The 12,218-nt window shown below is 46.7% G+C and overlaps 1 protein-coding gene across 1 annotated transcript in view; it reads right to left on the bottom strand.

Annotated features, from left to right (window-relative positions):
- SHD (Src homology 2 domain containing transforming protein D) overlaps window positions 1-9,905 on the bottom strand; it is a 42,351-nt gene extending 32,446 nt beyond the window's left edge. The window contains exons 1-3 of the mRNA XM_087704182.1: window positions 9,870-9,905; window positions 8,048-8,177; window positions 6,789-7,016 (exon numbers count right to left, since the gene is read on the bottom strand). Of these exons, the coding sequence (XP_087560308.1) occupies window positions 6,789-7,016; window positions 8,048-8,177; window positions 9,870-9,905 (394 nt within the window). The remainder of the gene's footprint in view (window positions 1-6,788; window positions 7,017-8,047; window positions 8,178-9,869) is intronic.
- Between the last annotated feature and the right edge of the window lie 2,313 nt (window positions 9,906-12,218).

Raw genomic sequence — 12,218 nt, 5'->3', positions numbered from 1 at the left:
TTTTTCTCCTGCATGAATTTTACATTCTTTTCATCCACTCCCAAATTGCCGTTCAACCACGCATCCTTCCTCCAATGTGACAAAGCCACGCTCCCTTTCCTTTGTAGAATAAAGTTTGCACAAGCCTCCGTTATGTTTAGAGAAAATATTTGCTCTCCTCATTTGGGGCTCTTGCAAGCAGAAGGACCACAATTGCTCTCCAATTTCCTACAAGTGTCGACGGCGGGAAGCCGTACAAAAATTCTCCCAGGCTGATTGACTGAAACGTGACCCTTTTGCCGAAAGTGAGCAATCAGGAAAAGTTGACATTTTCAAAGTTTACGGAAAACTCTTACACAGATTTTCCCATTATTATTTTGGGGGGGCTGGGTCTCCAAGGGTGGCAGTGCCCTGCCTTACAGGTAGTCCTCAACTTACAACAGTTCATTTAGTGTCCACATTGCAAGGGCACTGAAAAAAGAGACTTACCATATTTTTGGAGTATAAGATGCCCCTTCCCCCCCCTAAAAGAGCGTGGAAATGTTGGTGCGTCTTATACACTGAATACAGCCATTTTTGGCATCCTGAACGCCTGCTCCTGCATCCCATTTTTGCGGGAAAAAATGGCTGTTTTTCGCAAGAAACTGAGACTTTTTTCGCCTTACCCCAGTCCTGATGAAGCCTGCAGAGTACCACTGAGAGCTGAGGGAAGGCAAAACCTTTTTTCCCCTTACTTGCCGCTTTGAAATCTTGGTGCGTCTTATACTCTGGTGCGTCTTATAGTCCGAAAAATACGGTATGTCCGATTTTCACACTTACGCCCACTGCAGCATCCCTAGGGCCGTGTGATCAAAATTCAGATGATTGGCAACTGACTCGTATATCAGGCCTGCCGCCATCTTTTCTTTTGGGTCTTTGGTCTGCCACACTTTCTATTATTCTACTATGCATTTTCTATGGTGGGAAAATGGGAAGTCGGATTGTAGGGAGTTAGATGCGATGTAGCCATAACAACATTCTTTCTAGAAAGTCAAGGTCATCCTTTGTCTCTGAACTCTCTGCACCTGACTGGAATTGGATGGGTGGAAGCTGCCAGTGTGGCAGTGGAAGATTGGGCTGTGTGATGGACTTGTGGGTGTGGGGGCAAGATTTTGAACTTACAACTGGGTGGGGGAAATAGGGAAGCTTTCAGATTCGAGTTTTCCCAGATGTGCCAATATGACATCTCTAATAAACTGGAACTTTGAGGAATCCTTTGCCTTGGACTCTGATTTACTTTTGGATGCTATTTGGAACCCTGACATCGTATTTGTGATGGTTGCAGCGTCCCGGGATCACAAGATCCCCCTTTGGCGACCTTCCGATGAGCAAAGTCCACGAGGAAGCCAAATCCACTTAACAACCGTGTTACTAACTTAAGAACGGCAGTGGTTCCCCTAACCCCGTGGCAAGAAACATTGTAAAATGAGGCAAAGCTGACAGCCAATGTCTCGCTTAGCAGCAGAAATGTTCGACTTGATCGTGGTCGTACGTTGACCACGACCGTTTTACTCTTAGATAGGAAAAACCAAAAGGACAAGCATGAGGCAAAACCTGTCTCAAAAACAGTCACTGTGAGAGGGGTCTTGGAGTCCTAGTGGATAACCATTTAAATAGGAGCCAGCCGTGGGCAGCAGCTGCCAAAAAAGCCAACACAGTTCTAGGCTGCATCAACAGAGGGAGAGAATCAAGATCACGTGAAGTGTTAATACCACTTTATAAGGCCTTGGTAAGGCCACACTTGGAATACGGCACCCAGTTTTGGTTGTCACGATGTAGAAAAGATGTGGAGACTCTGGAAAGAGTGCAGAGAAGAGCAACAAAGATAATTAGGAGACTGGAGACTAAAACATATGAGGAACGGTTGCAGGAACTGGGTAGGTCTAGTTTAATGAAAAGAAAGACTAGGGGAGACATGATAGCAGTCTTCCAATATCTCAGGGGTTGCCACAAAGAAGAGGGAGTCAAACTATTCTCCAAGGCACCTGAGGGTAGAACGAGAAGCAATGGGTGGAAACTAATCAAGGAGAGAAGCAACTTAGAACGGAGGAGAAACTTCCTGACAGTTAGAACAATTAATCAGTGGAACAGAAATTGCCTCCAGAAGTTGTGAATGCCCCAACACTGGAAGTCTTTAAGAAGATGTTGGATAGCCATTTGTCTGAAACGGCATAGGGTTTCCTGCCTAGGCAGGGGGTTGGACTAGAAGACCTCCAAGGTCCCTTCCAGCTCTATTCGGATTGATTGTTGCAAGGGTGAAAACAAGAAAATAATTTGGCTTGGCAATTTTCAGAGGAAAGGCAAGTTTAAAATCTGCTCGGCGGACACAATTACAGCTCAGCTGTCTATGGAACGAGATAATTTTATCTTGGCCCTGCCAGCGTTGCCGAGATGACAAGAGGCGCACCTGTCTCTTGACATTCTCCTTGTGCGTTGTCGTGGTGTCTCCCATTTTCAAAACAAACCGCTGGGCTTCACAATGATGGGAGATACCTCCCCCCCCCCCCGCCTTCGCCACGGTGCCAAATCCACAGGGACCCACCGATCATCCGGATGGAAAGGAGCTCTTGAGATGAGTGATGGAGAACAAGGGGGAGAACTGAAGAGGCTACGCACACTGGCACACACACACACACACACACAAACACACACAAAACACAGCGCTCAATCAAGCTTAATCTTCAGCAGCGCCTGCCAGCCTCATCCGAAGGCTGGCACGTCAATTCCAGACATTCAGCCACCGCGATGATTCCATTAAGTGACGTCGGGGGTTTCTCGAAACGACTTGGGAGAGAGGGTGGGAAAATGGGGGAGAAAGATCAAAGCCAATATAAAGATCCCGGGGAAAGATTTAAGGGAGTGTTGTGGCCCAGCTAGCGGCCAGCAGAGCTGGCAGCAGATTCGGAGAGTGAGGAGGGTTGGGGAGGAAGATGGGCCAGTCCTGGAGTCTGGGGAAGGCTCTGATGAGGGCTCTGTGTTGGAGGAAGAGAGGGGGCCAGGGCCGTCTGACAGTTATCAGCTGCCTTGGGAGTCAGTCATCAGTGAGGCAGAAGAACAGCTGGAGCCTGTTCCCAGTATGCGCATGTGCAGAGCTGCCAGACGAAGGGAAGAGCTAAAGAACAGGGGTCGACTTGGGAGTAAAGGCCACAGGTGGACGTTGAATGGCCCCTCCCATAGAGAATAAATAGGAACAAAAGGGGAGTGGTGTTTGCAGGAGACAGTTCGTTCATTTACTTCGTGACCGACAAAAGCGTGCATGAGAAAAGCGCACCGACAAAACCACGTCGCTAAAACCACGATGTCATCAACGCGGCGACAACAGCGCGGCGACAACAGCGTGGAGACAGAAGGGCGCTTTATAACAGCGCTTCGACAGAAAGCCGATTTCACTTAAGGTAAGGATTAGGTTTAGGGTTAGTTTTAGGGTTAGTTTTAGGGTTAGGTTTAGGGTTAGGCTTAGGGTTAGGTTTAGCGTTACGTTTAAGGTTAGGGTTAACGTTACGTTTAGGGTTAGGTTTAGGTTTATGGTTAGGTTTAGTTTTACAGCGCGCTTCTGTTGCCGCGCTGTTGTCGCCGCGATTCAGCGCTCATTCGTCGGAGCGCTTTAGAACGCACGGTTTTGTCACCGAGGTTTAGTCGGGCGAGGCTTTGTCGTTCGCCCTTTTGTCGGTGAACCCATTTACTTGTGTGAAGATTTGCTTATCTCTTTGCCAGCTATTCTATTGTGCAGCGTTGCAACTAGATGTTGTGGCCTGCCAGTGGCCAGGGGAGCTGGCAGCAGAGTCAGACAGGGAGGAGGTTGGGGAGGAACATGGGCCAATCCTGGGGGCTGAGGAAAGCTCAGACGAGGGCTCTGCGTTGGAGGCAGAGAGGGAGCCAGACAGCAGTGAGGCAGAGGAACAGCTGGAGCCTGTTCCCAGTGTGCGCATGCGCAGAGCTGCCAGAAGACAAGAACAAGTAAGAAAGCAGGGTCGACTTAGGAGTAAAGCCACACCTTGGAGGAGATTGGCCCCTCCCGTAGGAAACAAAAGAGGAGTGAATGGGGAGGGGGCTTTTGCAGGAAACAATTCGTTCTTTCGGTCGTTTCAAGAGTGGAAAGTTCTGTTTGTGACTATAAGAGACTCTGTGCCAAGTTTTGCCTTGCCCTGCGTTTGGAAACTACTTATCTGGCAGCTCTCCAAGCGAGATAAGGTTCGTGTTGATTAATATTCCTCTGAAAGACTGTTTGCTAAGCGGATTGTGAATGAAAGGAATTCACAGTCGTGTAAATAAAAGGCCTTTTGCCAGGACCAAGACTCTGCTTCTTGCTTTTTAAGGAAGCCTAGATCAGGACACTAGAATCTCTCAGCCTGGCAACTATCCAAGGATTGATAAGGTCTGCTGTTGCAATTAAACTTTGAAAGACTTACTGCTGGGACTTTTTCTGAATGTGAATGCAAGGAATTCACATTAACCAAATAAAAAGGGTGGGGTTTTGTTTTGCAGGACAAAGAGCCTGTTTGGTGATTTTGTAAAGCCTAGGACAGAACAGGGAGGATTCTGGAAAGTGAAAGAAGGAGAGAGGGACGAAAGGGATTTCTTTGGGCGGGGGTCTTTTGATTTCAGCGGTCGAGTGGAAAAGGATCAAATTTTGCGGAGTGATAAAAGAGATTCCAAATCCGTAAAGGAATGCAACAATCAAAGCCTCTTTAGAGAGGAAGGACTCTCAAAAGTGTGTCGTACGAGAAGCTGGAAGCGTAGAATTGCGTGGTTTTTTTTTTAAAAAAAAATTACAGGTAGTCCTCAAGTTACAACTGTTCATTTAGTGACCATTCGAAGTTACAACGGCACCGGAAGAAATGACTTACGACTGTTCCTCTCGCTTACAACCCATGGTGGCCTCTCCGGGGCCACGTGATCAGAATTCACATTTTTGACAACCAACTCTTATTTATGACGTACGTCGTGTCCCGGAGTTATCCTCTTTTGCGACCTCCTGACAAGCAAAGTAAAACGGGGAAGCCAGATTCGCTTAATGACCGCGTTACTAACTCAGCCACTGTGACGATTCACTTGCAAACCGTGGCAGGAATTGTTGTAAAATGGGGCAAAATGCACTTAACGAATGTCTCGCAGAACAACAGAAATGTTGGGCTCCGGTTGTAGTTGTAAGTCGAGGATTACCTGTAGCCGTTACTTGCCACCTCTTTCACACCCTCCTCCTTCCAAAGGGGGTTGGACTAGAAGACCTCCAAGGTCCCTTCCAACTTTGTTGTTCTGTTGTTGTTGTTCTTGTTGTTGTTTTATATTAAGGGGCCTAATTTCATGCTGGCACTCATCTGTACTTCTCAAAGGACTGGAATGATGATAGGTTAGAGCAGTGTTTCTCAACGTTGGCAACTTGAAGATGTCCGGACTTCAACTCCCAGAATTCCCCAGCCAGCATTCGCTGGCTGGGGAATTCTGGGAGTTGAAGTCCAGACATCTTCAAGTTGCCAAGGTTGAGAAAGACTGGGTTAGAGGACAATTCCTTCCTATTTGTTTATTTCATCTTTATTTATCTTCCGTTGTTGTTTTGTTGGCTACCGAGCTACGTGCTGGAGAACCAAAGGGAAAAATTCTTCTAAAGTAGAAGAAAATATTTGTAGCTTGGAGTTGAACTGGGAGGCCCTTGGTGGTCTCTGAGCTTGGTGGATTTCTTGCAGACTTTTCATGAACCAACTAGGTAACATCATCAGTGCCAGAAGGGATCGGGGTTTGTAGAAAGGAGGAGGAGGCGGGGGAAGAGGAAGAGGAGGAGGACTGTGGGGTCCTTGGTGCTCTCTGAGCTTGGTGGTTTTCTTGCAGACTTTTCATGACCCCACTAGATAACGTCATCAGTGCTAAGAGGGAGTGGGGATGGCTGGGGAATTGTGGGAATTGAAGTCCACAGAGTCTTAAAGTTATCAACCTTGAGAAACTCTCTCTCTCTCTCTCTCTCTCTCTCCCTCCCTCCCTCCCTCCCTCTCTCTCTCTCCCCTTTCCCTCCCTCCCTCCCTCCCTGCAATTTACTTTACAAAGTTTTCTTCAGTTCTTTAGTTTCATTTTATTATAGGCGATACGATATAAAAAGCAACTTTCCCTTCCCTTCATCTACAAAGATGCTAGGGATACACGCTGCCAGACATGAGGACTAGAAGATTGTGTGTTTATTTTTAACAGAGGTTTCCTTGAAAGTGGATTTTACGCTCAAGCTCCTTTCTGGATATTTTTGTCTAGAGCAGGGGTGTTCTGCTGCGAAGTGACTAGTCCTCAGGAGTTTTCTTCCAGGGAAACTCGTTTGCATTTCAACTAGAGTCCGTTCTAACCTCTGCTCTGCTGTCTCTGCCCTCCCTGCACCTCCAAAATGCCAGATGCTCTCAAACAGGGCTGTCCAACTTGGATATTTTAAGACTTGTGGACTACAACTCCCAGAATTCCCCCAACCCAGTTATGCAAATTAGCCATGCTGGCTGTGGCTGGGGAATTCTGGAAGTTGAAGTCCACGAGTCTTAAAGTTGCCAAGGTTGGAGACCGCTGATCTAGCATTTGGGGGAAGGTGGGGGGGCAGCAGACCAGAGATTAGAACTGATTCTAGCTTCAATGCAAGCCAGTTTCCCCGAGAAGAAAGCTCTTGAGGACTAGAAACTTAAGCAGCAGACGCAGCATTCGCAAATCGAAAGACCCAGAAGTTATATGAGTCCGACAGGCTAGTTTTTTAACCCTGGGAGGGGAAAAGGATCACACCAATTGTAGTTTCCTGGCCAACTCACCAGCGAACGCCCGCGAAATGTGATTCTTCTTCCACTCCCAGGGCTGGTCGTATTCGTCGGCGGGCCGCTCATCCTCCTGGGGCAGGCGGCTCTTGGGGGGTTTCTCCATGGGGCCGGCCTCGGGGTCACCCTCAGCCTCCTCCTCCTCGTAAGGGGTGTCGTACAGCTGCAGGCCGATCCGGGATTTCTTCACCCGCTGTTCCTCCCGTTCGTTTTTCCGCTGGAGGTCTGCGTACCGAGAGAGAAAAAACGGTTTCATTCAGGAAAGGATCCCGTCGTCCTCGACTTACGACCGTTTGTTTAGTGACCGTTCAAAGGGCCTCGCCGCAGAAGGGCACCTCAATTTGCAACCGTTCCCTTAGCGATCATTTGAAGGATCCCATCATGCAGGGAGTCCTCGGTTTACGACCGTTCATTTAGCGACCGAAGAATCCCATCATAAACGAATCCTTGATTTACGACCATTCACTTAGTGACTGTTTGAAGGACCCCCATCATACAGGGAGTCCTCGATTTATGACCGTCCATTTAGCAATCAAAGAGTCCCATCATAAGAGAATCCGTGGCTTATGGCCATTCACTTAACGACTGCTTGAAGGACCCCCTCATACAGGGAGTCTTCGATTTACGACTGATTGTTTAGCGACTGTTCAAAGGATTCCATCATGTAGGGAGCCCTCAACTTACGACCATTCACTTAATGACCGTTTGAAGGATCCCATCAGGTTGTCCTGGACTTACGACCGTTCATTTAGCAGCTGTTCAAAGGATCTTATTGTACACATCACCCTCGACTTACGACCATTCGTTCAGTGACCATTCAAAGCTACAACAGCCCTGAAAAAAGTGACTTAGCACCATTTTTCACACTTAGCGACCGTTGCAGCATCTTCAATTTTGGTCACGGGATCAAAATTTGGGTGCTTGGCAACTGCCGTGAATTTCCAACGCTCGCCATGAGTGACCTTCCCAGCCGGTTTCCAAGAAGCCAAGTTAATGACGGGGGTGGGTGGGGGAGAAGGCTGATTCGCTTAACGACCTCTGCAAAAAAAGGTCGTAAAATCGATGGACAACCCGTTTTGCAACTGCCCCGACTTAGAACCTTGATGGGGAGACTCCGTTACCGTCATAAGTCAAGGAATACCTGTAAAACGGTCTTTTATTTATTAGGAAAAAGGAGAAAGTGGCTCTTTTTTCTTTCTTTTCCTTTTTCTTGTCCTTTACTTTTCCATTCCCTGTCTTATTTTTCCTTCACTCACCAGCCACCACTCTCTGGGCGTTGTAGGGCTCCATGTAGCCATTGTTTTCCAGGCCAGCCTCTTCCTCGCCTTCCCCTTTCGGTTCCCGGTGAGCATCGAAGGGGTCCGAATATTCACTCTCTCCAGGGGCCTAAGGGAAAAGCAAATGATTTTGATTCCATCATTAATGTAACCAATTCAATAAATAAAATAACAATTAACTTAAGTATTACTAATTATTTTAATTTTACTCAGTCCTCGAATTGCAACCACAACGGAACTCAAAATTCGTTAAGCAAGATATTCGTTAGGTGGCCCAGTTTTACGACCTTTCTTGCCACAGTTGTTGAGTGAGTCGCTGCAGCTGTTAAATCAGTACCACGGTTGTTAAGTGACTCTGGCTTCTGAGACAGAGAGACGGAGAGAGATAAAGAGGCAGAGAGATGGGGAGAGAGAGAAAGACAGAGAGAGAGAGAGAGAGAAACAAAGAGAAAGGGAGAAAGACAGAGAGAGAGAAAGACAGAGAGATGGAGAGAGAGAAAGGAAGAGATAGAGAGAAAGAGAAAAGAGCCAAGGTGGCGCAGTGGTTAAATGCAGCACTGCAGGCTACTGCTAGATCAGCAGGTCAGCGGTTCAAATCTCACCGGCTCAGGGTTGACTCAGCCTTCCATCCTTCCGAGGTGGGTAAAATGAGGACCCGGATTGTTGTTGGGGGCAATATGCTGACTCTCTGTAAACCGCTTAGAGAGGCCTGAAAGGCCTATGAAGCGGTATATAAGTCTGCTGCTATTGCTATAAAGAAAGGAAGAGTGAAAGGCAGACAGAGAGAGATGGAGAGAAAGACAGAGAGACGAAGAGAGAGAAAAAGAGAAAGAGAAAGAAAGAGGGAAAGGAAGACAGAGGGAAGGAGAGAGAGAGAAAGATAGAGAGACACACAGAAAGACAAAGAGATGGAGAGAGAGAAAGAGATGGAGAGAGAGAAAGAGTGAAAGGCAGAGAGAGAGGGAGGGAGACAGAGACGGAGAAAAAGAGAAAAAGAAAGACAGTCAGACAGAGAGAAAGAAAGAAAAACAAAGAGACATCGAGAGAGAAAGACAGAAAGAAAGACAGGCAGACAGAGAAAGAAAAAAGAGAGAGAAAGACAGAAAGACACAGAGAGAGAGAGAGAGAAAGAGAAAGACAGAAAGAAAGACAGGCAGACAGAGAGAAAGAGAGGGAGACAGGAGAGGAGAGAGAGACACACAGAGACGGAGAGAAAGATAAAGAGAAAAAGAAAGACAGATAGTCAGAGAGACAGACAGAGAGAGAGAAAGAAAGACAGACAGATAGACGGCGAGAGAGAAAGACAGAAAGAAAGACAGGCAGACAGACAGACAGACAGAGTCAGGGAGAGAGAGAGAAAGAAAGAGAAAGACCAAGAAAGACAGGCAGACACAGAGAGACAGAGACAGAGAGACAGGAGGAAGAGAGAGACACACAGAGATGGAGAGAGAGAGAGAGAGAGAGAGAGAAAGAAAGAAAGAGAGACAGAGAGAAAGACAGAGAGAAAGAGACCTTCAGAACTTCCAATCAGGGGCCTAAGTTGTCCCAGATACTTCCATCTAACCAACAGAAGGAAGGAAGGCTGAAGGAAGAAGGATCGCAACCGGTCGTAAGTCGAGGACTACTTTTAAAGAGGCTTCCCCAAGATGTGAATTGCCTGTTGCTTCTCTGTCTGAGTCACCGACCTGAGCTCAGCCCCATTGAGTCATAGGCTTATTCCAGGAACAAGTCACATCCACCCCTACCCAAGTGGTGCCATCACCGCACGACACGTCACCCTCCCCTCCCCCGCCTGCCGCACCGCAACAACCCGTCTAGTGAACCCCAAGCCCTCCATCGCAACGGTGTGAGGCTGAGGTTCTTGTCCTGCGAGGCTGTCTCTCTTCAAAGCCTGGGGTGCATCGGGCCACGATATGTGGCGCCTTGCGCATCCGATGTGTTGCTTCTCTGTGTCGTGTAATATATGTGGGGATAAACATAATTTTGCATTCATCTATCTTGTCATGTTTATGTGGTGTAAAATTGGCGGTGGTGACCCTTTAAGAGCTGTATGAGACAAAATTTCATTTCTAATGTAAGTACATTTTAATGTACATTCAAAGTTTATTCTATTCTATTCAGAGGTGGGTTGCTACCAGTTTGCACCAGTTCGGGCGAACCGGTAGTGGAAATTGCAACTGGGTCGCTGAACCGGTAGGGACGGCAGGCTCGCCATGCCCCTGAACTGGTTCCCCGGTTGCCGCAGCATGTTGTGGGGTTTTTTTTTTGACATTTTTAATGTTCTGCGCATGCACAGACCTATTTACGGGCAACTGTGCATGCATGCAGAGCGCGCATCAGGTGCATGCATGGGCAAAGTGCGTGCACACCGAACTGGCAGTAATGCCGGCAGAAACCCACCCCTGATTCTATTCTATTTTATTCTCTTTCTTTCATCTATCATCTACCTCTATTTATCTATCATCTCTCAATAATCTCTCTCTCTCTCTCTCTCTCTCTCTCTCTCTCTCTCATCTACTCTATTTTATTCTCTTTCTTTCATCTATATCTATCATTTACCTCTATCTATGTATCATCTCAATAATCTATCTATCTATCTATCTATCTATCATCTATCTATCTATCTATCCTTATTCTCTTTCTTTCATCTATCCATCTACCTCTATCTATGTATCATGTCTCAATAATCTCTCTCTCTCTCTCTCTCTCTCTATCTATCTATCTATCTATCTATCTATCTGATCTATTCTATTTTATTCTCTTTCTTTCATCTATATCTATCATCTACCTCTATCTATCTATCATCTCTCAATAATCTCTCTCTCCTCCCCCTCTCTCTCCCTCTCCCTCTCTCTGATCTATTCTATTTTATTCTCTTTCTTTCATCTATATCTATCATTTACCTCTATCTATGTATCATCTCAATAATCTCTCTCTCTCTCTCTCTATCTATCTATCTATCTATCTATCTATCTATCTATCTATCTATTCTTATTCTCTTTCTTTCATCTATCTCATCTATGTATCATGTCTCAATAATCTCTATCTATCTATCTATCTATCTATCTATCTATCTATCTGATCTATTCTATTTTATTCTCTTTCTTTCATCTATATCATCTACCTCTATTTATCTATCATCTCTCAATAATATATATCTCTCTCTCTCTCTCTCTCTATCTATCTATCTATTCTTATTCTCTTTCTTTCATCTATCTATCATCTATGTATCATGTCTCAATAATATCTATCTATCTATCTATCTATCTATCTATCTATCTGATCTATTCTATTTTATTCTTTCTTTCATCTATATCATCTACCTCTATTTATCTATCATCTCTCAATAATCTCTCTCTCTCTCTCTCTCTCTCTCTCTCTCTCTCTCTCTCTCTCTCTCTCTCCCTCATCTATTCTATTCTATTTCCCCTTCTCCTCTTTCTCCTTTTTCTCTTCTCTTCTCTTCTCTTTCTTACTCTATTCTATATCACAAAAAGCAGCTGTGCAATTCCCCCCGGAGAGTGTGTGTTTGTGCGTCCGTGCGAAAAGCTAGGTCAGGATGGCATCCCGCCGTTTTGAACCGGAGAAACCACCAACCAAGATGGGGGCTGCTACCCACCCAGGAACCAGCTCTATAAGTGGGTTGATTAAAGCCCTCCAGCGGAGCCGTTTCGGGGACCCCCCGTCATCTGCGATCCCCCCCAATTGTCCTTGAGTGCATCCTCAAGGCTCAAAGCCTCGCCTTAAGTGGAGACCTGCCCTGTCCTTCTGTGTCTTCTGCCTCACACCTGCCCGTCAGGTGGCCCGCTCCGCCCCCCTCCTCTGCTCTCCTGTGGACTCTAATGGCTCTGCTCACCACCCCACCTGCCCGATGGCGCATTAAATGCGCTCCAACGGGCCAGAAAAAGCCCGCAAGACAATCGTAGGCCAATCTTTCTCTTCCCCCCCGCCATTATCCTCTCTTCTCCCCCTCGGTGCCTGCCGATTGAGTGCTGTCGAACAGCACCCAAGGGACAGAGGAGAGGGGGGGGGAGCCCAAAGAAACGTCCTTCTTCCTTCAGTCCTCCACTCCCCCCCCCCCCACTCCATTCCCTGCACATGAGAGAGGCTCTTTGCAATCTTCGCACACTCTTTCGACTGCAGAATGACA

Source organism: Thamnophis sirtalis, unplaced genomic scaffold (genome assembly GCF_051295495.1).
Source record: "Thamnophis sirtalis isolate CommonGarterSnake01/CBP01778 unplaced genomic scaffold, rThaSir2_p1.2 scaffold_1, whole genome shotgun sequence".
Classification (NCBI taxonomy): Eukaryota; Metazoa; Chordata; class Lepidosauria; order Squamata; family Natricidae; genus Thamnophis; species Thamnophis sirtalis.
Note: the sequence above shows the minus strand (reverse complement) of the source record. Positions and strands in the feature narration are given on the sequence as shown.